Source organism: Rhinopithecus roxellana, chromosome 5, assembly GCF_007565055.1.
Source record: "Rhinopithecus roxellana isolate Shanxi Qingling chromosome 5, ASM756505v1, whole genome shotgun sequence".
Classification (NCBI taxonomy): domain Eukaryota; kingdom Metazoa; phylum Chordata; class Mammalia; order Primates; family Cercopithecidae; genus Rhinopithecus; species Rhinopithecus roxellana.
Window position 1 is genome coordinate 86,461,362 of NC_044553.1, and position 26,952 is coordinate 86,488,313.

The window sequence follows — 26,952 nt, forward strand, 5'->3', positions numbered from 1 at the left end:
GGGACTTATGCCAGGGACCCAAGTGGTCTAGTTCAGGGGAAACCGTCCCCATGGAGACCAGCAAGCTAAGATCGACTGGTTTGAAATTCTCCCTGCCAGCAAAACGGTCTGAAGTGGACCTGGGGCTCCAGCTTGGGGCAAGGAGGGGCGTCTGCCATTACTGACGCTTAAGTAGGCAGTTTTCCCCTCACAGTGTAAACAAAGCCGGGGGAGGTTCCAACCCGACGGAACCCTCCATAGCTCAGCCAAGTCACTGTAGCCAGACTGCCTCTCTAGAATCCTCCTCCCTGGCAGGGCATCTGTGGAAAAAAGGCAGGCGCCCCAGTCAGGGTCTTATAGATAAAACCTCCATCACCCTGAGACAGAGTACCTAGGAGAAGGGGTGGCTGTGGGCACAGCTTCAGCAGACTTCAACGTCCCTGCCTGCCAGCTCTAAAGAGAGCAGCAGATCCCCGAGCATAGTACTCAAGCTCTGCTAAGGGACAGACTGCCTCCTCAAGTGGGTCCCTGACCCCCATGCCTCCTGATTGGGAGACACCTCCCAGCAGGGGTCCACAGACACCTGATACAGGAGAGCCCCGGCTGGCATCTGGCAGGTGCCCCTCTGGAACAAAGCTTCCAGAGGAAGGAAGAGGCAGCAATCTTTACTGTTCTGCAGCTTCCATTGGTGATACCTAGGCAAACAAGGTCTGAAGTGGACCTCCAGCAACTAGAGCAGACCTGCAGCAGAGGGGCCTGACTGTTAGAAGGAAAACTAACAAACAGAAGGAGTAGAACCAACATTAACAAAAAGGACGTCCACTCAGAGACCCCTTCCAAAAGTCACCAGCATCAAAGAACAAAGGTAGATAAATCCACGAAGATAGGGAGAAAGCAGCACAAAAATGCTGAAAATTCCAAAAACCAGAATGTCTCTTCTCCTCCAAAGGATCACAACTCCTGGCAAGCAAGGGAACAAAACTTGACGGAGAATGAGTCTGATGAATTGACAAAAGTAGGCTTCAGAAGGTGGGTAATAACAAACTCCTCCAAGCTGAAGGAGCATGTTCTAACCCAATGCAAGGAAGCTAAGAACCTTAAAAAAAGGATAGATGAATTGCTAACTAGAATAACCAGTTTAGAGAAGAACATAAATGACCTGATGGAGCAGGAAAACACAGCACAAGAACTTCGTAAAGCATACACAAGTATCAACAGCTGAATTGATCAAGCGGAAGAAATGATATCAGAGATTGAAGATCAACTTAATGAAATAAAGCATGAAGACAAGATTAGAAAAGAAAATGAAAAGGAACAAACAAAGCCTCCAAGAAATATGGGACTATGTGAACAAAGACTAAACCTACATTTGATTGGTGTACATGAAAGTGACGGAGAGAATGGAACAAAGTTGGAAAATATTCTTCAGGATATTATCCAGGAGAACTTCCTCAACCTAGCAAGACAGGCCAACATTCAAATTCAGGAAATACAGAGAACACCATAAACAGACTACTAGAAAAGAGCAACCCCAAGACACATAATCGACAGATTCACCAAGGCTGAAATGAAGGAAAAAATGTTAAGGGCAGCCAGAGAGAAAGGTCCGGTTATCCACAAAGGAAGGCCATCAGCAGATCTCTCAGTAGAAATCGTACAAGCCAAAAGACAGTGGGGGCCAATAGTCAACATTCTTACAGAAAAGAATTTTAAACCCAGAATTACATATCTGGCCAAACTAAGCTTCATAAGCGAAGGAGAAATAAAATCCTTTACAGACACGCAAATGCTGACAGATTTTGTCACCACGAGGCCTGCCTTACTAGAGCTCCTGAAGGAAGTACTAAACATGGAAAGGAACAACCAGTACCAGCCACTGCAAAAACACACCAAATTGTAAAAACCATTGACACTATGAAGAAACTGCATCAACTAATGGGCAAAATAACCAGCTAGCATCATAATGACAGGATCAGATTCACACATAACAATATTTACCTTAAAGGTAAATGGGCTAAATGCCCCAATTAAAAGACACAGACTGCCAAATTGGATAGAGTCAAGACCCACCGGTGTGCTGTATTCAGGAGACCCATCTCACATGCAAAGACACACATAGACTAAAAATAAAGGGATAAAGGAATATTTACCAAGCAAATGGAAAGCAAAAAAAAAAGCATGAGTGGCAATCCTAGTCTTTGATAAAATAGACTTTAAACCAACAAAGATCAAAAGAGACAAAGCAGGACATTACATAATGGTAAAGGGATCAATACAAAAGAAAAACTAACTATCCTAAATATATATGCACCCAATACAGGAGCACCCAGATTCATAATGCAAGTTCATAGAGACCTACAAAGAGACTTACACTCCCACACAATAATAGTGGGAGACTTTAACACCCCACTGTCAATATCAGACAGATCAACCAGACAGAAAATTAACAAGGTTATTCAGGACTTGAACTCAGCTCTGGACCAAGCAGACCTAATAGACATCTACAGAACTCTCCACCCCAAACCAACAGAATATACATTGTTCTCAGGACCACATCACATTTATTCTAAAATTGAGCATATAAACTGGAAGTAAAACACTGCTCAGCAAATGCAAAAAAATAGAAATCATAACAAACAGTCTTCAGACCAAAGTGCAATCAAATTAGAACTCAGAATTAAGAAATTCACTCAAAACCACACAACTACATGGAAACTGAACAACCTGCTCCTGAGTGACTACTGGGTAAAAAATGAAATTAAGGCAGAAATAAATAAGTTATTTGAAACCAATGAGAACAAAGACACAATGTACCAGAATCTCTGGGACACAGCTAAAGCATTGTTTAGAGTGAAATTTATAGCACTAAATGCCCACAAAAGAAAGCAGGAAAGATCTAAAATCGACACCCTAACATCACAATTAAAAGAACTACAGAAGCAAGAGCAAAAAAATTTAAAATCTAGCAGAAGACAAGAAATAACTAAGCTCAGAGCAGAAGTGAAGGAGATACATACACGAAAATCCCTTCAAAAAAATCAATGAATCCAGGAGCTGTTTTTTTTTTTTTTTTGAAAAGATCAACAAAATAGATAAAACACTAGCCAGACTAATAAAGAAGAAAAGAAAGAAGAATCAAATAGGGGATAAAGGGGACATTACCACTGATCCCATAGAAATACAAACTACCATCAGAGAATACTATAAACACCTCTACACAAACTAGAAAATCTAGAAGAAATGGATAAATTCCTGGATACATATACCTTCCCATATACCTTCCCAAGTCTAAACCAAGAAGAAGTGGAATCCCTGAATAGACCAGTAACAAGTTCTGAAATTGAGGCAGTAATAGCCTACTAACCAAAAAAAGTCCAGGACCAGAAGGATTCACAGCTGAGTTCTACCAGAGTACAAAGAGGAGCTGGTACCATTCCTTTTGAAACTATTCCAAACAACAGAAAAAGAGGGAATCCTCCCTAACTCATTTTATAAGGACAGCATCATCCTGATACCAAAACCTGGCAGAGACACAACAAAAAAAGAAAATTTCAGGCCAATATCCCTGATGAACATCAATGCAAAAATCCTCGATAAAATACTGGCAAACCAAATCCAGCAGCACATCAGAAAGCTTTTCCACCACCATCAAGTCAGCTTCATCCCTGGGATGCAACACTGGTTCAACACATGCAAATCAATAAATGTAATCTATCACATAAACCGGAGCAATGATGAAAACCACATGATTATCTCAGTAGATGCAGAAAAGGCCTTCAACAAAATTCAACACCCCTTCATGCTAAAAACTCTCAATAAACTAGATATTGATGAAACGTATCTCTAAATAATAGAGCTATTTATGACAAACCCACAGCCAATATCATACAGGATGGGCAAAAACTGGCAGCATTCCCTTTGAAAACCGGCACAAGACACGGATGCCCTCTCTCACCACTCCTATTCAACATAGTATTGGAACTTCTGGCCAGGGCAATCAGGCAAGAGAAAGAAATAAAGGTCTTCAAATAGGAAGAGGAAGTCAAATTGTCTCCGTTTGCAGATAGCATGATTGTATATTTAGAAAACCCCATCGTCTCAGCCCAAAATCTCCTTAAGCTGATAAGCAACTTCAGCAGACTCTCAGGATACAAAATCAATGTGCAAAAATCACAAACATTCCTATACAACAATAACAGACAACCAACCAAATCATGAGTGAACTCCCATTCACAACTGATACAAAGAGAATAAAATACCTAGGAATACAACTTACAAGGGACGTGAAGGATCTCTTTAAGGAGAACTGCAAACCACTGCTTAAGTAAATAAGAGAGGACACAATGAAATGGAAAAACATTCCATGTTCATGGATAGGAAGAATCAATATTGTGAAAATGGCCATGCTGCCTGAAGTAATTTATACATTCAATGCTAGCCCTATCAAGCTACTATTGACTTTCTTCACAGAATTTAAAAAAAAACAAAAAACAAAAAAAACAACTGCTTTAAATTTCATATGCAACCAAAAAGAGCCCACATAGCCAAGACATCCTAAGCAAAAAGAACAAAGCTGCAGGCATCATACTACCTGACTTCAAACTATACTACAAGGCTACAGTAACCAAAACAGCATGGTACTGGTACCAAAACAGATATATAAACCAATGGAACAGAACAGAGGCCTCAGAAATAACATCACACATCTACAACCATCTTATTTTTGACAAACCTGACAAAAAAAAGAAATGGGGAAAGGATTCCCTATTTAATAAATGGTATTGGGAAAACTGGCTATCCATATGCATAAAAGTGAAACAGGGCCCCTTCTTTACACCTTATACAAAAATTAACTCAAGATGGATTAAATACTTGAATGTAAGACCTAATACCATAAAAACCCTAGAAGAAAACCTAGGCAATACCATTCAGGACACAGGCATGGGCAAAAACTTCATGAGTAAAACACCAAAAGCAATGGCAACAAAAACCAAAATTGACAAATGGGATCTAATTAAACTAAAGAGCTTCTGCACAGCAAAAGAAACTATCATCAGAGTGATCAGGCAACCTACAGAATGGGAGAAAATTTTTGCAATCTATCCATCTGACAAAGGGCTAATAATCCAGAATCTACAAAGAACTTAAACAAATTTACAAGAAAAAAACAAACAACCCCATCAAAAAGTGGGTGAAGGATATGAACAGACACTTCTCAAAAGAAGACATTTATGCAGCCAACACACATGAAAAAAAGCTCATCATCACTGGTCATTAGAGAAATGCAAATAAAAACCACAATGTGATACCGTCTCATGCCAGTTAGAATGGAGATCATTAAGTCAGGAAACAACAGATGCTGGAGAGGATGTAGAGAATTATAGGAACACTTTTACATTCTTGGTGGGTGTGTAAATTAGTTCAACCATTGTAGAAGACACTGTGGCAATTCCTCAAGGATCTAGAACCAGAAATACCACGTGACCCAGCAATCCTATTACTGGATATATACCCAAAGGATTATAAATCATGCTACTATAAAGACACATGCACAGGTATGTTTACTGCGGCACTGTTCACAATAGCAAAGACTTGGAACCAACCCAAATGCCCATCAATGATAGACTGGATAAAGAGAAGTTGGCACATATACACAGTGGAATACGATGCAGCCATAAAAAAAGGATGAGTTCATGTCCTTTCCAGGGACATGGATGAAGCTGGAAACTGTCATTCTCAGCAAACTAACACAAGTACAGAAAACCAAACACCGTATGTTCTCACTCATAAGTGGGAGTTGAAGAATGAGAACACATGGACACAAGGAGGGGAACATCATCCACTGGGGCCTGTCGGGGGCTGAGGGGCTAGGGGAGGGATAGCATTAGGAGAAATACCTAATGTAGATGACAGGTTGATGGGTACAACAAACCACCATGGCACGTGTATACCTATGTAACAAACCTGCATGTTCTGCACAGGTACTCCAGAACTTAAAGTATAATAATAATTTTTTTTAAAAAACCTAAATTAATGATTCCCAAACTTTTCTACCAAAACTTATCATTGGCAATGATCTAAATTGATAGTTCTAAAAGTATCTTTTCCCTTTTATACATAATATTTATTTCCCTTATGCCCCAAATCATTGTCTATTTAGCCTCAAACACATAAGGTTCTCATCTACCAATTTAAAGTTCCTCTACTACAAATCAACAATCATCTATGTAAATACTTTATTTTATTATCACTTCACCACCCTGCATTACTGCCCCATTTGCATAACATTTCAAACTTTCAAAACACCTTTTTAACTAGAGTACTTTAACTTTTTAACTATGGTTATAGTATCCCATAACCGTATGGTTATAGTATCCCATAACCGTATGGTTATAGTATCCCATAACCGTATGGTTATAGTATCCCATAACCATATGGTTACAGTAACTATAGTTATAGTAACTATAGTAAAAAGTTAAGAACTTTTTAACTTTTTGTTGTTGTTGTTGTTGTTGTTGTTGTTGTTGTTGAGACGGAGTCTCGCTCTGTCGCCCAGGCTGGAGTGCAGTGGCCAGATCTCAGCTCACTGTAAGCTCCGCCTCCCGGGTTTACGCCATTCTCCTGCCTCAGCCTCCCAAGTAGCTGGGACTACAGGTGCCCGCCACCTCGCCCGGCTAGTTTTTTTTTTTTTTAGCAGAGACGTGGGGGTTTCACCGTGTTAGCCAGGATGGTCTCGATCTCCTGACCTCGTGATCCGCCCGTCTTGGCCTCCCAAAGTGCTGGGATTACAGGCTTAAGCCACCGCGCCCGGCCACTTTTTAACTTTTTAACTATGGTTATAGTATTCCATAACCATAGTACCCACATATATGTACGTGAATTTTCTCCACAGGTCTTAACAAGCCTTAGAGACTATCAGAGGCAGTTTTCTGTACATACTTTACTTTAAACCTATATCTTAAAAAACTCAAATTCTTGCTGTTAGTTACTACACTACAAATAGCATCTTCTAACTGCCCAAAACTTAAGCTGGAAAACAAGAATTTAGATCAAGCAGAACCCCAGTTCAGTATTGAACTTTAATGATGTTCCTAAAATAAGATAAAATAGTGGGAAAAGGGCATGGGGATACACCAAGACTGAGGTCAGATACCCAAAAGTCGTACAGGTTGCTTCTGTTGCCATGTTTATTAAGATAATTATATTCAAATTTATTATAATACACAATAAACATTTCATGAATATTTAGTATGTGGGCACACTCATTAAAAGTTTACTTCATTATCTCACTTATCACAACCATCCTCTAAGGCAGGCATATCAGTATTATTTTCCATTTTACAGGTGAAAAAAACTAAAGCTTAGAGAAGTAACTCTAAAAACTTCACCTAGGTATAAACCCAGGTGGTCTAATCCAGAGCCCACCTACTATTCTGAGTATCTGTATGAACTTAAAACATAATATTGTTCATCAAAAGTATTATGTCTTATTTTACAACAGCTTTATTTTAAATATATAATAGCAAAATAATAACTATTTTGGAGGGAGTGTTGTTGTTTTTCAGATCTCTAGTGTAGCAATACATTTTAAATTCAAAAAGAAAAAGGTAATACCTCAAATACCCCTAAGTCACTATTATTCTTCTAAGCTTGATTGTGGGAATGTGTCATTACACTTAAGTTCATAGAATTTTTTCTAAGGTCTATATATTTAGCAATTTGAACCTCTGTAGCATGTGATATTGAATGAAATAAAATTGCACATACTGTGCAGTGGAAGTAACAGTCATTTTCATTTACACTTGTTATGAATGTCTGTGTCTTTTTCTAATAATTTTTCCTGTTTGAAGGAAAACACTTCAGATCAATAATTTTGCTGTCACTAATAGATTTCAGCAATGATGGAATGGTAAACATGAGGCATGTTCCTCAGATTTGGGATTAATAAAATTTTAGAGGTGAAGGGGATTTTAGAGATCATCTACTCAACTTTCCATTTTACAAAAAATGATACTGAACTCCCACTGAAAAAAATCCAAAATAGAATTTCATCCAGTGTTCTTTCCCCACATAGTGGTAACAGAATCAAGACTGGTCAGTTTCTAGTCTTTGCTATCATAAATTTTTAGAATCAAATAAGAATATATTCAGTCAACATTTTAACATAAAAAAAGGACAAAGAAAAAAAGAGGTGGTGATTAGGAAAAGAATATATATATGTACATATATTATAAAGGTAAATCCAGGGTAAAATAATTAATTTTCACAATAGAGATAACTGTAGAAAAGCCATTATTTCTACAGCAAAAAAAGTAAAAGAATAAATATAAAAATCATACACAGATTTCCAAGAGATCATCTGCAGGGGAGAGACTACCATTTCCTAAAAAGGTGTTGAACAGAACTCAGGTGTATCTTGAAAAATTGTTCAGTTTTCAAACAAATTTGGAAGCACTAGACTAAACAAAGGTTAAGAGGTTCCACAATTATTACTCACATCTTCAATATACCTTCATATACTGTGAATCTCCAAATGGAGGGATACATTATGTAGCCCTTTCCACATTTATTTAATCATGTAAAAGCATTTTCATATAATACATACTATAACATCTCCCAGACAAGTGTTGCCAGAACAAAATTTAGGAAACATTGGGAGGCAACATTTGTAGAAAAAAAGACTAAGACCCATAGATGATCATAAATTCAAAATAAAGCAACATAAAGGGCTCTTTTAAAAAATGGGTAAAATATTTCAATTATGTGTGTATTACTACTCTAAAATGTCCTTAGAGAACCATTCTGATATAGAGTACAAAAAAGTGGAGGTCAATCATTGTGAGTTCCCCTGATACATAAATTAACCACCCTTGACATCATGGGGGCCCGGGTTTAAGCCACTGATTGTCACACCCTAACTTATTCCAATTCTAATTTGAAACTATCTGTCAGAGGAGCATTTTCATGGGAGAAGCAGGAAAAAGAAGAAACAGTGACTGATATAATGAATTATATTCTTAGGGAAAAAAAGAATGAAGCAAAAAGACATCAAGACTTCAGTGAACCTCTAAAAAAGAAGTTGTCTGCTTGCTCAGCACACTTTTCCCCTTTTAGTGACAGAAACTCCTCTCCTTTTAAAGACTTCCCTTGTTCCCTCTGCTGTGGTGTGCATGTGTGTGTCGCCCTCCAAAATTCACATGTTGAAACCAGACCCCCTACCCCAGCCCACCCTGTGATGGTCTTAAAGAAGTAGAACCTTTGGAGGAGATTAGGTCCAAAAGGGTCCACCCTCATAAATGGGATTAGTGCCCTCATAAAAGAGGCTTGAGGGAGCCCTCTTGCCCTTCCAACATATATGGACATAGCTAGAAGCCACAGTTAAGAAGGCATTGTCCCTGAGGAACACGCCCCCACCAGACCAGATCTGCTAGTGCCTTGATCTTTGACTTCCCGACCTCTAGAATTGTAAGAAATACATTTCTGTTATTTATAAATTACCCAGTCTAAGGTATTTTGTTATAGCAGCCCACACTAAGACATCCTCTCTATGATTCTGGTGAGGTTACCTATTTCGTATCCCACTCCCAAGGATGGACATGTGATACAGACCTGGCCAATGAGGCCTCAACCTCCTGGTTACGATGAGCTCCAAAATTGACATGTGAGTCATGCCAGGTGAAGGAGCATCCTGGAAGTTTATATACAAATGTCAGGAGAAAAAAAAATTCCTCTGACTACCATTTAACCAGCAATTCCATTACTGGGTATATACCCAGAGAAATAGAAATCATTCTACCATAAAGACACATACACATGAATGTTCACTGCACCACTATTCACAATAGCATGGAATCAACCTAAATGCCCTTCAATGGCAAATTGGATAAAAGAAATGTGGTTTGTATACATACATCATGGAATACTATTCAGTCACAAAAAAAAAATGAGATCATGTCTTCTGTGGGAACATGGATGGAACTGGAGGGCATTATCCTCAACAAACTAATGTAGGAACAGAAAATCAAATACCAGATGTTCTCACTTATAAGTGGGAGCTAAAAGAACTCATGGACACAAAGAAGGGAAGGACAGACACTGGGGCCTACTTGAGGGTAGGGGGTGGAAAGAGTTATCGGATAAGCAGGAAAAATAACTATTGGGTACCAGGCTTTGTACCTAGGTGATGAAATTATCTGTACAACAACCCCTTTGACACGAGTTTACCTATATAACAAACCTGCACACGTACCCTTGAACCTAAAATAAAAGTTAAAAAATAAAAGGAAATATTTCCTCTGGACTCACTAATTGGGAAGGAGAAAACATGAAATTGTCTATTACTTTAACTTCTCAATCTAATCCTCCTCTATAACCTCACAATTCTGACTATAAGAAGAAAGTCAGCCTGCAACATACTCAGAAAACAGGGCACTGAAATGGAGAGTAAGAGTCCATGATTACATTGCTTCCCGATCACATTATTTGAGTCCCTTAGATCTGCTCCTCCCTGTAATCTACAGCTATGTAAGTTTCCCTCTTCACTTAAGCTAATTTTGATCTCAGTAACTCTCATTTGCAATAAAGAATCCTAATAAAAGGCTCCTGTGTAACTCAAGAGATACATTCAAAAGAACTTGTAAAGCTAAAAAGCTAATACCCAATGAAGGTGGGAATATTAATTAATACATCTTTATTGGCAAGTAAATTATCTATTAAAATTTTTAAGTTAATACACCCTTGATCCCAAAATTTTACATATAGTAATCTTACATTATAAAAAACTTATAAACATGTAATGATAAATGTATAATATTATTATCTACAACATTTGTCTCAGTGAAAAATGAGAAACCTCGATGTCCATCAATTAAGGACTAATTAAATATAGCATAACCTACAATGCAATAAGATAGACCCATTAAAGTGGAAGATATATATAAACATCTTTGAAGATCTCTATGAAATAATTCTGACATGCCAAGGAGTACAATGTAGTAGTTAAGAGCTTACATTCTACGGACAGATTACATAGATTCAATTTGCAGCCTGTTCGTTTACTGCACTAACTTGAGCAAGTTACTTAATCTCTCTCTGCGACAATTTACTCAACTGTAAAATGGTGATAACACTAACATATTATTATGAGGATTAAATGAATTAACAGGTTCTGTAACAGGCTCTAGAAGGTATTTTACACTTCATAGGCTCTCAATAAAGTTAACTACTATTATTTTCACTAATATGAAAAGATGTCCAAAATATGCTACAGAGTTAGGGAGTGAAGGAAGAAAGTGCAAAATACTATGTATGAGCAAGAACCACAATCTCAAATGCCTACCAAGGTCAGGCAGCCAACACATATTAAACAGAAACTGTGGGAACCTGGAGAATGCATGTCCTATCTTATGTGGACAGGAACTCTAAACAACTATTATCTGAGAAACATGTTGTGTGTTGCTGAATCTTAAGAAGCAAAAAAAAAGCAGGGATTTTATATGAAATATCTTTTTTTAAGTGTTAGAAACAAATACTTTTTCTAAAATACAATAGGGGGCCAATGAAACATTGGTCAAATAGGGCCAGTGGTCCATCAATTTGCAAACTCTGATGTATTGTATGACACACACATATTCAAATACATCAAATATATGACTGTACACAAAAGAATAAACAAAAAGATTTTTTAAGTGGTTAACACTAGAGAGAAACTAGAGAAGTAATGTGATGAGGCTTAATTTCCCATTTTACCTTTCTATGTTTTTACATTCTTTATAACACATAAATACACTTTAATAAATTTTTTAAACTAATTAAAATAATGACATAAGAATTTAGGAGCTTTCTTATTTGCAATTTTTAAAATGTTCTTTTATATTTTATATTGACATACAATAATTATACATATTTATGAGATACATAGTGATGTCTCAATACATATAATGTATGGTGATCAGATTAGAATAATTAATATATCCATCATCTCGAACACTTATCATTTCTTTGTGTTGGGAACATTCAACATCCTCCTTCTAGCTATTTGAAACTGTATATTACTGTTAACTATAGTCACCCTACAATGCTATAGAAGACAAGAATTTATTTCTCCAATCTAGCTGTAATTTTGTATCCCATAACAAATCTCTCCCTGTATCCCTTTCACCTGACTCTTCCCAGTCTCTAGTATCCTCTGTTCTACTTTACTTCTATGAAACCAACTTTTATTAGTTTCCACACAATAGTGAGGACATGCAGTGTTTAACTTTCCATTCCTGGCTTATTCCCCTTAATATAACATCCTCCAGTTCCATCCATGTTGCCATAAATGACAGGATTTCATTCTTTATGGCTGAACAGTATTCCATTATGTATATATATCACATTTTCTTTGTCCATTCATCTGCTGTTGGACACCTAGACTGAGTCTTTATCTTAGCTATTGTGAATAGTGCTGCAATAAATATGGTACACATGTCTCTTCCATATACTGATTTCCTTTTCCTTGGGTAAATGCCGAGTAGCAAAACTGATGGATCATATGGTAGTTCTATCTGTAGTCCTTTAAAGAACCTCTATACCATTCTCCATAGTGGCTGTACTTGTTTGCATTCCTATCAACAGTATATAAGAGGTCCTTTTCTCTACATCCTTGGCAGCATTTGTCATTCTTTGCCTTTTTTATAATAGTGATCCTAATTGGGGTAAGATAATACCTCACTGTGGTTTTGATTAGCATTTTCCTGATGATTAATGATGCTGAACATTAATATATTTTTTGGCCATTTGTATATCTTCTTTTGAGAAATATCCCGCCTTTTTTTAAATCAGATTGGGTTTTTTGTGGGTTTTTTTGTTTTTTCTGGGTTTTTTAATTTTTAATTTTTTGGCTGTTAAGATGTTTGAGTTCCTTGTATATCCTAGATATTAATCCCCTGTCAGATGAACAGTTTGCAAATATTTTCTCCCATTCTGTAGGCTGTCTTTCACTTTGTTGGTTATTTCCTTTGCTGTACAAAAGCTTTTTAGGTTGCTATAATCCACTTATTTTTGCTTTTTTTGCCTGTGCTTTTGAGGTCTTCTTTATAAATTTTTTTCCCAGACCAATGTCCTGAAACATTTCCCCTATGTTTTCTTCTAGCAGTTCCATAGTTTCCTGTCTTACATGTAGGTCTTTGATTTATTTTGGGTTAATTTTTGTACAGAATAAGAGGTGCAGCTCTAGTTTCATTCTTCTGCATATAAATATCCTTTTTCCCAGAAACAATTCTTAAAGATATTGTCCTTTGATCAGCAAGTGTTCCTGGGACCTTTCTCAAAACTCAGTTGGCTGTAGATATCAGGATTAATTTCTGGGTTCTTACTCTGTTCCTTTGGTCTACTGGTCTGCTTTTACACCAGTACCATGCTGTTCTGGTTACTATCACTTTGCAGTATATTTTAAAGTCTGATAGTATGATGTCTCCAGCTCTGTTCTTTTTGTTCAGGATTGCTTTGGCTATTCCAGGTCGTTTATGGTTCCATACATATTTTAACTTTTTTTTTCCTATTTCTGTGAAGAATGTCATTGGTACAGAATGTCACTGATAGGACTGCATTGAATCTGTAGATTGCTTTGGGTAGTGCCCACTTGCAGTTTAATTCAAATGTAACTTCTACAATGTGGACATTAATTTTATGAAAGCACAATCGTTTCAGTTTAGACTATAATCAAAATGTTCTCTATAGACTCTTAGGTGAAAGTGAAGAGGGGGTGGGCACCACCCTGTAAATGTTTCTTCATCTTTATACGTCTGAAAATAGTATTTTTACTCTATTCAGTTTCTTCTTTATTTTGTTTTTTGTTTGTTTGTTTGTTTGTTTTTGTTTTGTTTTGTTTTTGAGACGGAGTCTTACTCTGTGTCACCAGGCTAGAGTGCAGTGGCACAATCTCGGCTCACTACAATCTCTGCCTCACGGGTTCAAGTGATTCTCCTGCCTCAGCCTCCCGAGTAGCTGGGATTACAGGCGCACACCACCACACCTGCCTAAAGTTTGTATTTTTAGTAGAGATGGGGTTTCACCATGTTGGCCAGGATGGTCTCGATCTCCTGACCTCGTGATCCACCCACCTCAGCCTCTCAAAGTGCTGGGATTACAGGTGTGAGCCACCGCACCCGACTCAGTTTCTTATTTATAAGATATCCAACAGTTCTTACTAATAGAGGTAACACATATGAAAATGCCTAGCATTTTCAGATGAGATACTCAGTCATTTTTGGTTCCTTCCTCTTTGTATGTTGCTTTGGGAGCAACTTGCCACAGTTTCTTGTATACATGTCTTATTCAAAGTAGATTTTAAAGTACTTGAGACATGTGGTTATGTTCTTTACTTCTTTTGTGCCCTTTTGTCATAGCATCTATTAATGAAGTAACTGGATAGAAGGTGTTTAATAAAAAACTGGGTGATGTGAAATTTATATAGTACCTTAGGAAACATTTAAGTAAACCAGAACTTGGCTATTATTACTAAAAGGATAGTTACATGTGTTTTTAATATAGCTAAAATTCTTCTTGTATAGCAACTAATACTTTTTCAAGTCTTTGACCAATGATAATAGTACTAAGTACATTCATTAGAATTTAATTTAACATTTTCCTACTTTGACTAAACATTTAATTCTCTAATACATTGCTTCCAACAAAAAATTCACAAAATAACAATCTAGTTCAAGAAATAGGATTCCTTTCAAGTCGTATAGATCTATATTAAAAACACATCTGGAAAAAACCAGCTAAGTTTGCCAGAACACACAATTCCACTTAGTAGGCTTTAATAGTAATTTGCCTACGTAATGACATCTATTCTCAAAACAGATATATGTATATATCCTTATCAATAAATGGGCTTTTCAGAAAATAATACTGACACATAATATACCAGAATAGGTTTCAAGAACGTAAAAATGTAAATGTTTAAACAATTGCAGAGTTATAAGGGTAGCATATGCTTGGCTTAAACTTCTTTTTGAATATTCTGAATGACTTCATTTATGAATAACTGAAATACTCCCTACATGCTACTGTAATATTTTGATGTTCTAATTTACAATTAGTCTTTTAACTAATCTCTAGTACCTAGTCTATTTGTTCCAATATCTCTTACTGAGTTCAAATCAACACGTTAGTGCAATTAAAATGTATATTACTACAGCAAAAATATGATTTTTAAAAATGCTCTTTCCCAAAAATTTGTACGTTTTTCTCATTCATGCCACTATTAGTGACAATTTAGGTAATGGATTATCATCTTTGGCTAAGTGCCTTGGTATCAAACATTAGCTGTAGCGAACTAATATATCAAGTAGCCAATGGGATAATCTATATGATTCTACATTATATACATACATGTAGTCATTATTTTCCTGGTAACGTTTCTGTAGAGCTTTTCACAGTGGTAAAACTAATATGCTGCTCTGACAAACAGCTTCTTTCAAAATAGAAAAAAAGTATATGAAGAGTGACACATTCCAGATATAGTAAGTCTGCTGTGTAGCTAGTAAGATTGACTTTAAGTATAATTACTACTAAAGCTGTTAGAAAAAAATTCTACATCTGCACCACATCTTGTTTCTAGTTTTGTAGTAGTAGATACTTTTTTATTTGCTTCATGTTACTCATTACTACATTACCTTTAGTCTCTTCTATAAATAGTAATAGAAATAGAGAACATTAGACACAGAAATATTTCAAACTAGACCTTAGGTCACCAAACACCATGTGACTTTCATTTCTGTCAAGCCAACATAAGACAGTTTTGAACAAAGATATTGTTCTTAGAGATGGACAGTAACATTCAACATAAAATGTTTCCACATACAGCCTATTTTACATACATACATGTTCTCATTTTCCTGATTTAAAAAAATTAGTATAACTAGAATATCCATGTTACATTAATTATCATAATCTCATTTTCAAGTGCTTAATAATTCAAAATAATGAAGCAAAAAATGCTTCTGCTAAATATTTCCCTTTCTACCATTATTCTTTCATAAACCTAATACAATTAATTTATTTGATGAGAAGTCTCAACAGACTATGTATTAAATTTGCCAAATTCATAACTGAAATGAAGATAACAAAAACATCTAATGGATGAAAAGTTTCAGAGAACAAGTATCTTTCAACAGGTAATAAAAAATGTCACAAAGAAGTCAATTAAAAACTTTAGAAATGACAATATGATTTCACAAAATACTAAGTAACATATTGTAAAATGTGTGTGTGGGTAGATCACACTTTCCACTATATTTGTAAAACAGATGTAGATAAAATACTTAAAATTAGTATTATGAAGCATGCCAAGGAGATTTTCTAAAAGAGGCCCTCCACCTTTTAAGAGAGCCACAAATTATAATTTACAAAAACTACAGTTCAACTCAACTTTCTTAAGTATGAAATCACAATACTTGAGTTCAGTAAAAAATAATTCTACATAGTAAACTGCAAAACCTGAAGTTCTAGAATACACAAATTTGCATAGCACAGCTTCATTTTTCTAAGTTCTTTCCTCAAAATCATATATCAGGCAAGACCACAGAAATTAAGCTGTTGATAATGAAACCCACTAGTTACAGACTTGAGAAAAATCAGTTTTCTTTCCTCTCCATCACAGTAGACAATATCTGTATCAATAACTTTTCAAGAAAAAGCCTAAGTTATTTCTGACTTCAAATATACATGTTATCATCAAAACCTACTTTACTCTATTATCACTTTTTCCAAATTTGTAGCTGCCTTTTTATTCCTTCAGCTACATCCTTGTTCCTGGCCCTAGACTTTTCCCCCTAGACTACTGTACCTCATTCTCACGATAGCTTCCCCTGATTGTCTTTAATTCCACTGTCAATGTTAATGTTATCTTCTCTCTGACATTTTACCTATGCCACCTACCTATTCCACTTGAGCTTTTCAAGGCCTTTATATTACATTTTTATTCTGCTCAGGAGCCTCATCATCAACTAACTACATATTTATTTATAAAGTGGCAGCTGACTTTCAACTCCCCTTAAAATTGCCAGTTTCTTCTTGACTCTAGCAAATGTATTAAATTCTCCCTTCAGGTAGTCATATTTGCTCCTAATCCATCTGAATATGGAATTTCTTTTGCAGTTAACCCCAAACTCATAGGAAATGTATTTAGAAAAGTTTTGCACAATAATTACAAGCAATGTTTCTTGAGTTGTTTGCCTATCAACGTTATCCATATCAGACTGTAGGGACACGAGATGAGGGCTGCATCTTTCAAAGCAGTCTGTACAACACCTACCTGCTATGTCACTTCACAAAGCTAAGATGATTCGTTAAATGAAACTATTATTTAATGGAAAGCTTAAGCTGAAATGTTCATTTTAAAAATATCTCTACGGTTTAACTTTTAAACATCTACGGCCTTTTTTATTTCCACAGACAACTGACATATTTTGGTTTCTCACTACTCTATTAATTGTTAAAGAATGGCTAGAATTTAAAGTGCAAGTTGAGGGTAGATAAAGGACATACACTTTCACATCCCATCATCAGATTATTCGAAAATTGGCAATGTCAGCTCCAGGAATTCTGAAATACAACTGAATCTTCACATAACCAAACAGTTTCAGGACCAAAAGAACAGAACAGCGTACCTTTCTGATTTGGGGGTTCCCTTTTCTGCAATTGGTTTAGACTAGTTTCACTACCAAAGGGTCTTTTGATTAGGAAAATTCAATTAATCACCATCGATATACGGAAAGAATACCAGGGAAAGGTAATCCTTTACTTAAAAGAGAGAAAAGGGGGCTTTGGATATCACCTTTTCACAAAATTCAGCAACTAAATTAAGCTTTGCACTCAGTATCTGCCGGCAGCCTCAGACCTTTTTTTCCTACCTAATAATAAAAGCAAGTTTTATTCAATTTAGTCCCTTCTCGAGCACCGTCTCGACCTGTCAGAATTTGGCAGTTAAAAAAAATTTTTAAAAAAGAAGTAAGGGAAACACTAGGATTCCCGTCCACATTGCTTCTTTTTCCGAAATCACATCACTGAGTCTTGGACTTCCTTCACTCTAAACTAAGCCCTCAGATTCCAAATATAGTTCTTTAACCCCCGCCTCGCCACTCAATTACACATAAACCTTGCCAACTACAGAACCACAGCAGAAACCCCTACAAATCGGCTAGCCGTTCATCTTGGAAGTCATGCCCTGCAGCAACTGCCGATCGCCGAACTGACGGATATTAACCAAATTCAGCGCAACGGAATCAGACATGCAGAGCACACACGGCTTTCACGAGGGAGGGAAACGCGACCCGGGAAAAGTGCGCTCCTCACCAGCCTCGGGACGCTCCACCGGGGTGGGGGTTCCCAGAAAGGAGGGGGAGAGGAGCCCGAGTAGGGGAATTCTGCCCTCTCAAGTAAAAAGAGCTGGATCCCCCGGCCGCAGGCTGCAGCCAGTCCTCGCTAAGGCAACGACGAGGCAGAGGGCCCTTTGCTCGGAAAGGCAGAAGGCAGACACTTTCTGAGGTCCGGATCAAGCCGATCCCCCATCCCCCGAAGGAGGCGAAGGGTGCCCCATGGGTGGCTGAGGGGATGCCCGGCCCGCGAGGGACAACCCGAGGAGAAGCAGTTTCATCTGATTAACACCTGAGTCGCGTCCGGGCAAGCACAGCTACTGGCGTGGGGCCGCCCGGGTGGGGGAAGGGAAGGGGAGGAAGGGGGTGGAGATGGGATTCCCCCCTCTCTCAGAAGAGCACTAACGGAGGATGCGTCCGGGCCAGCGGAGAGCGGCATGCTTCAGACTGCGGAGCCGGGATCCCGCCGCCTGCACCGACAGCGCGGATCCCGCAGCGCCCTCCGCACCGGCCCCTCGGTCCCCGGGGGCCCAGGACTTTGTCTCCGAAGGCGCTGGGGCCTGACATCCCACGGGGTCGACCACGGCTCTGGGGGGCTGGGGAAAGGGACCCGCGGGAACACCCCCAATCTCCGGCGGTTCTCAGCGGTTGTAAAATGCACCCCCGCGGTTCCCTTCTTCAGCTTTCCCTCCTCCCGAGGCCGCAGAGAAGGGCCACCACAGGCTAAAAGCCTAAGGCAAGTCAGGGACTGCAGCCTCATAGGTCCCGTACCTCCTCCCCCGGTTACCTGTAAGGACTCCGACACGGATTTGATGGTCGTGGTTAGTAAGGATCATTCCCTCGGTCGCCATGTTTCCCAGCGCAGTCACCGCACTGACAGGAGCCGGGAGAAATTGGAGCCCGGAGCGCGCGGGCCGGGAGCGCGCTCGCCGAGGAGAGCGCGAGAGCTAGAGAGCCAGGGAAGCGCGAGGAGAGCGGGGAAGGAGTGGGAGGCCGTAGAGTGCTCGGTGGCCTGCGTGGGGGAGAGGCCGCGTTGGGAGTGCGCGGGTCCGCAGGAGGGGGCGGAGTCAGGGCGCGCGACCCCAAGTCCAGCAAGAAGGAGGCGAGCTGGGGGGGGTCGGTGGCCGCACGGGGAGAGCGCGCGGAGGCGGCGGAACGAGGCTGGAGAGGCTCTGGCCGCTCTGCGGAGCGCGAGACCCAAGGCAGCTAGATGGCAGGACTGAGAGGAAAGGAGAGCACACGCTCTGGAGGTTGCGGGGGCGGACTCGGGGACAGGGGCGGAGCTACACCCTGAGGCGTGGAACTCGTGGAGAGTGAGGGGAGGAGTGAGGGCTCGGGTGCTGAGTACCGGGAGCGGGAAGGAGCGGGCCCAGCCTGAGTAGGACCGCGGATCGCTCCTGGGCGCGCTAGTAGCCCGGGATTGGCTGAGTGAACGCGGAGCGTGTGCGCGCGAGGCACGAACGCAACCTCGGCCGGGCCCCAGACAGAAGCAATCCCCTGCCGAGCCTGACACCTCGTCGGTTGTCCGCGCCTTCGGTAGGCTGTAGCCGGCGGGCCGGCCTTCTAAGGGGACCGCGGGAGGAGCGACACTGGCTCAGCACGCCGGGCCCCGTCTTGCAGCCTTCGGGAGCGGCCGGCCGCCCCACTGAAGGCGCTGGGGAACCTAGATGTGCCTTAGAAAGCTGCGTGAGTGGCAGAACGGCGGCCACTATGATAGAGAGCCCGCCGTGGGCGAAGAGGGAGGTATCCCGTCCCGCCCAGTGTTAGCCGCTGGAAGGAAGATTTCCGCTTCACCTGTGCTTTAGGATTCCATCTCCAGTCAGTGCCTACAAGACGATCCTCACAGGCGAAGCTTAGGAGTCTGAGGCAGGGCAACTGGAGTGGAGACACCTGGCTTCTCTTCCTCCTGCTGTCCCACGGTTTTATGGCCTTAAGCCTCTTCGCCATGAGCCCTGCTTTTAGGTGAAAAGCATCTATCTCCTTAGCGAACGAGAACGTGTTCCACCTGCGTCCATTGCCGCAGCGATTCTCATTTCAGTATTCGTGGAATGTGAGATTACCATGAAAATAGCTTTTGTTGCCATTTATTTCCATGTGCCTTTCATGAAACGTGTTATTAATCACCTGTAGCTATTCTACGTTAGTTTCTTACTATCTTTCTGGACCTTTCAGCTTCTGAATTTTAAAAAGTTATATGCGTGTGTGTGTGTATACACACACTCATGTATATATTTTTTCTTCTTAGCTGTAGTAAACCTGGAGGCATAAAAGTGAAAAGCAAAGTGAAACGTGTATAATATCAGTGTTTATACACAAATTTCAAAGTCACTTTGATTGTTTTGTTTTTTGATCTGGAGTCTCGCTCTGTCGCCAGGCTCGAGTGCAGTGGCATGATCTCGGCTCACTGCAACCTCCGCTTCCCGTGTTCAAGCAATTCTCCTGCCTCAGCCTCCCCAGTAGCTGGAACTACAGGCACGCACCACCACGCCCAGCTAATTTTTGTGTTGTTAGTAGAGACGGGGTTTCACCATGTTGGCCAGGATGGTCTCGATCAAGATCTTGACCTCGTGATCCACCCGCCTCGGCCTCCCAAAGTGCTGGGATTACAGGCGTGAGCCACCATGGCTGGCCAATTATGAGAATTTTGTTGTTCCGTTGGAACATGAAATTACTCATCCTCTGAAGATTCACGTGCTTATGTATTTCATTTTAAATAATGGGGCCTACAAAGTAGATGATGGATGGAATTGAAGTGGGTAAAATAAATTAATGGTTTTTTTGCTTTTGTTTTTAGTATGTGTATTGCTAGTATTTTTGACAGTGATTGAAAATTTAAGCCAGGTCATGAACTCATTTCCTCATTGTCACCTTAGATCTTGGTGGCCAACGGGTTGTTAACTAGTTTTAAATGAGAGATAAAGATGAGAAAGTATGTCCAAGAGAATGATTTCCTTTATCTCAAGCTAAACATGAAAAGCAAATAGTTGGTTATATTGTTATCTTTCTAACCTATCTTTATTCTCTGCAACACACTCTAAATGATTAGAAAATACCTTGAGCTTATCATCTATCTTACGTCTATCTTATACGTAAGGTCTAAACCTGCGCATTAACAGGTTGTGACCTTAAACAAATTTGGGCCTTTTCCTTCATCCTTTAAATAAGGTGGTAGACTAAGTAAGTACCTTTTAAGTATAGTGGTAGACTAAATAAGCACTCCTTTAATTAGAATATTCTATAATTATTCATGGAAGAAAACTGGCACTTTATTTCACAAATCAATAATAAGAGGACAAGAGACTAACTTTCTGCATTCATAAAAGGGATGATGGTTAAATTGATTAAAATTTAAGTGGGGAAGGGTAGATATGGATTAAACTTTCTAAAGCAGCAGTCCCCAACGTTTTTGGCACCCAGGACCTGTTTTGTGGAAGACAATTTTTCCATGGATGGGGATGGGGAGGGGTGATGGTTTCCGGATGAAACTGTTCTAGAACACCTCAGATCATAAGGTGTTAGATTCTGATAAGAAGCCACAACCTAAATCCCACGCATCCGCAGTTCCCACGCATCTGCAGCTCACAATAGGGTTCGTTGTTCTATGACAATCTAATGCAGCCACTGATCTGACAGGAGGCGGAGCTCAGGCAGTAAGGGTTACTGGCTGCTGTGTGGCCTGGTTCCTGATAGGGCACGGACGGGGACCTGTCCGCGGCCCGGGGTTTGGGGACCCCTGTTCTAAAGTATATGGAAGTTTATTAACATTCATTATATTTTTACTGACTAAGTATTAAAATTCCTTTAAAAAAATAGGACTAAATTATAATGCTTGTCTTTCAACAGTTTTTCTTAAGTGTATTCATCTTTCTCAAATTCAGCAACCTTTTACAAACAAAACTTACAAAGGAAAGACACAATGACCTCACTGTCTAGAGTGAACTTTTACAGATGAATCAATGTTATAATATGTACATACCATTACTCTTTTTACAGTGCGACATTTCTTCAGAATTCATCCTGGAATCAAATGTTATGCCAAAGAAAATTTTCTGAAAGGTAGGAGAGAGTGTCATTTTCCAAATATTGATAAATGTCTCAGGAAACATGGGGCATGGGGTGTGGTGTGGGTTGGGGTGGGAGTTTGTATGTAAATAATTAGAAGTGCCCAGGAAGTTATTCTTTCCATTCTTAGGGTTTTCATCATGAAAACTACAAGAGTTTCCATTAACCATCTAAGACAACATAAAAAAATAGGTTAACGAGGCTTTCATTACAATTATCATGGAGATGAAACTTTATATTTCAATAGGAATGAAGTTACTTTATTTATTTATTTTTGAGACAGTCTTGCTCTGTCAGCCAGGCTGGAGTGCAGTAGCACCTTCTCAGCTCACTGCAACCTCTGTCTCCTGGGCTCAAGCAATTCTCCTGCCTCAGCCTCCTGAGTAGCTGGGATTACAGACGTGTGCCACCATGCCTTGCTAATTTTTGTATTTTTAGTAGAGACAAGGTTTCACCATGTTGACCAGGCTGGTCTTGAGCTCCTGACCTCAGGTAATCCTCCTGCTTCGGCTTCCCAAAGTGCTGGGATTATAGGCGTGAACCACCGTGACCAGCCTGAAGTTAGTTTTTTCCTGGTACTGGTATATTTACACTTAGCCCACCCAGTTAACCCTTAGTTTTTCTGTAGTTAATCACAATTTCAATATAAGCAAGGCCAAATCTCATTGGGCTTTTCTGGGTCCAGACTCTCCTCTGTTTTTTCCACATGTGCATACCTATGATAGTTTAATTTATATAGTAGTCACAGTAAGAGATTGACAGCAATAACTGATAATAAAATAGTACAATTATAACAATTTACTGTAATAAAAGTTATGTTAATGTGGTCTCTCTGTCTCTCAGAATATCTTATTGTATTGTACTCAACTATTTTCAGACCAGAATTAGTTACAGCAATCCTAGGGGAAAAAATACAATGCCTAATTCAGCTAGTTTAAAGGTCATCTTGACCATAATCTTTCTTTCTTTGGGGAAAAAAATACATTTAAAGCAACCAAAGCTTCACCCTCACCATTTTTTAAATGGTAAAACACACATACATAAAATTTGCCATTTTAACCATTAAAATGTATATAATTCAGTAGCATGTAGTATACAGTAGTCCTCCCTTATCTGCAGTTTTGCTTTTCTTGGTTTCAGTTACTCTGTTTGCCTGAAGTCCACAATTGGAAACCCAGATGTCTGATGACATACATGGTTGCAAGCAACTGATCCTAGTTGAAGCCAAAAGAAATTCATTGGCTCATGCAGCTGACAAGTCTGGACTTGCATAGCTTCAGAGTTGGCTAGATTCAGGGCCTGAAACTATGTTATCAGGATGTCACTTTGAGCTATGCTTTCTTCTTTGTTAACTTCATTTTCACCTTGGCTCTTCCTACATTGCAACAAAGATGGCACTGGCTTCGCTAGGCTGTGTGTGTGTGTGTGTGTGTGTGTGTGTGTGTGTGTGTGTGTACACACACAAATATATATACATATTTTTTTAAGAGAGACAGGGTCTCTCTGTGTTGCCCAGGCTGGTCTCAAGCTCCTCACCTCAAGATATCCTCCTGCTTCAGCCTCCCAGGTAGCTGTGATTACAGATGCGAGCCACACCATCTGGCTCTAGGGTATTATTTAGATCAGTACCCCATTATAGTACATATTTCGTATATTTAAAATTTTTATTCTGGAAATTTGAATGTATGTAACCTACTATATTAGTCCGTTTTCATGCTGCTGATAAAGAGATACCTGAGACTGGGCAATTTACAAAGGAAGGAAGTTTAATAGAGAACTCACAGTTCCACGTGGCTAGGGAAGCCTCACAACCATGGTGGAAGGCAAGGAGGAGCAAGTCACATCTTACGTGGATGGCAGCAGGCAAAGAGAGAATGAGGAAGACACAAAAGCAGAAGCCCCTGTTAAAACCATCAGATCTCATGAGACTTATTCACTACCACGAGAACAGTATGAGGGAAACTACCCTCATGATTCAACTATCTCCCCTGGGTCCCTCCCACAACACCTTGGAATTATGGGAGTACAATTCAAGATGAGATTTGGGTGGGGACACAACACAGAGCCAAACTATATCACCTATATATGCAAAAGCTCCATAAAGTCCTCAATTTTTAAGAATGTAAAAGATCCCAGGAACCAAAACTGAAAATCATAGATTTACGTCATGTGCCAATCCACAAAGCACCTATAAAGCAAATTCCAAACTCCTCTCTCTCCCTTATATCATAGAGGTTATTCTTTCCTGCGCACTCCAGTTTATATACCTTTAAATCTGCCTACATAGTCACATATTAATATTCAGAAGGTAGAGAAATTCTTCCTAGGTATGTACTGACAATTTACAAATGTACAATGTTTCCACTTTATTTATGTGGCTGTGTATCTGATAAGAAAACCAGAAAGGAAAAAATTTGATTTCTAAAGAAAGCACTAATTTTTCTCCCTCCTGAAAAAAACAAAAACAAAAAAAAAAAGGTACACCATAGAAGAGAAGGGCAGTATTTTCTAGAGGAGGGAAAGATATTTAGATGTGGGAAAAGAAAATGAGATTTACTAAATCGGAAAGTAATATTAATTGCCCCAGAAGCTATTTGATTTCTTAAAAGGGCTCTGTCTGCAATGCCTTCAGTTTTTAGGGTTCAGTATATATGTCAAGAAAAGATAGTTTCAAGCTTAAAAACTGACATGGGTTGACTTCAAATGGACCTTTTGAAAAATCAAAAGCATCGTGCTTTTCTACCGTTGTTCATTGGTTTCCATTTAACTAAAATTTATCTTAAAACCCAGTGTCCCCAGAAAAATATTTTTCCTTCAAATGTACAAAATAAAATTATTTTGTTAACCTAAGTAATCTCATTTTCCCCAGGTTGACTATTAATTGGGGGAAATACAGTTTCTAGGAATGTTTATATCATGTTTTATACTTAAAATGAACCTTAAGTAAGTTTTCATGTTAGGAATCATAAGTGAATTTGTGAAAGAAGTAGAGAAGATGGATTTTTCAGTTGGCCTGAAAATTCTCAATTTTACCATGTAATAATTATATGTCTATCTGCCTATGCATCTCCTGCCATGAATTGATTGGTTGCAGAGCAAGCCTCCCTTTCCAGCACGGGACCTTGTTCTCTTCCCATTTCCTAATATTTGTTGACTAAGTACAGAACATATGAAGCAATAGGGACTTTGAATTGGTAGCAATGCAGGCTCCTTCCAAGGTGCCAGAGGGACCAATAGAGATTTTACTTGGTGCACAACAGATTACAGAAGCCTCTACCAATAAAAAGAGAGACATCTAAGGTGGTCATTGTTCGCATAAACAACACTAAAACTAGATTTTCTGGCTGGATCTATGAGTATAAGGCAAAATGTTGTGCATTGTCGCTTCCCCTCTTTGATTATTGTAATTCTAGACTAAAGATGAAAATATCAAGCTGTTGTTGGCCTTATTTCATTTAGGAAAGAAGTGTGACAAACATTACTAATCACTTTCTGGCAATGCAGAAAGGCAACTTTTTGGGGTAGAATGTTAGCCAATATCCTCTGCATAGCTAGAAAATCAAGATAAAATAAATGAAATAAGCTACAAAAATAGTCTACCCAAAGTTTTGATTTGTAAATGTATTGCCGGTGATACAGGTTTTTCCTCAATTGACCTTGAACTTGAAAAGTATTGCCCATATGGGGTTAAGGTTATCAGAGATTTTATTCTCAGAGGAATATAATTAGAATATTATGAGTATAACTAAAACGATAACAATGATGTTTCAATCCCAAGTACTTTTTGATTACTAGTTCAGTTTACTATAAATTGATTTAGAGATCGGAATACCCTAAATATAGACCTATTCCCACCAAATTGTAAGGTATAGCCCTCTCTGTAATTTAATATTGGATGTATCAGTTAATCTCTAGGGAGTTTAAGTTGCTTGAATAACTCTCTGACCTTTTGAATAAGTTGACCATATGAATTTGTCTGTACTCACAAAACTGAGATCCATTTCCTGGATTCACTGAAATGCAGACACTCATGAGGAGTCACCCAATCTAACTGATAACTTTATGCTGCCCTTATGAAAGTCAGAATCCAATATGAAGTCCTAAAGACAAAGTAGGATAACAGGCTATCCCAGTTTTGTGTTTTGAAAAAATTGAAAGGTTTGGAACATTTGAGGGAAAGATGTTAAGCCTGACTAATAATGAACATAGAATGTAAATACTTTGACAATGGCAAATAATTCACTTTTTAAGAAGTTACAACCTCAGCTACCAAGTAAACTACTTTATTCCATGCATTAGTTAAAAAAAAAAAAAAAAGGCCGGGCGCGGTGGCTCAAGCCTGTAATCCCAGCACTTTGGGAGGCCGAGACGGGCGGATCACGAGGTCAGGAGATCGAGACCATCCTGGCTAACACGGTGAAACCCCGTCTCTACTAAAAAAATACAAAAAAACTAGCCGGGCGAGGTGGCGGGCGCCTGTAGTCCCAGCTACTCGGGAGGCTGAGGCAGGAGAATGGCATGAACCCGGGAGGTGGAGCTTGCAGTG

At 39.1% G+C, this 26,952-nt stretch overlaps 1 protein-coding gene across 2 annotated transcripts in view; it reads right to left on the bottom strand.

Annotated features, from left to right (window-relative positions):
* GPHN (gephyrin) overlaps positions 1–20,301 on the bottom strand; it is a 736,692-nt gene extending 716,391 nt beyond the window's left edge. Inside the window, exon 1 of one of the 2 annotated variants that reach the window (XM_030930981.1) lies at positions 19,132–20,301. In XM_030930981.1, coding sequence (XP_030786841.1) covers positions 19,132–19,195 — 64 coding nt within the window. In that variant the 5' untranslated portion in view covers positions 19,196–20,301. The remainder of the gene's footprint in view (positions 1–19,131) is intronic. The other variant, XM_030930980.1, reaches the window with a different exon arrangement.
* Positions 20,302–26,952: the final 6,651 nt, after the last annotated feature.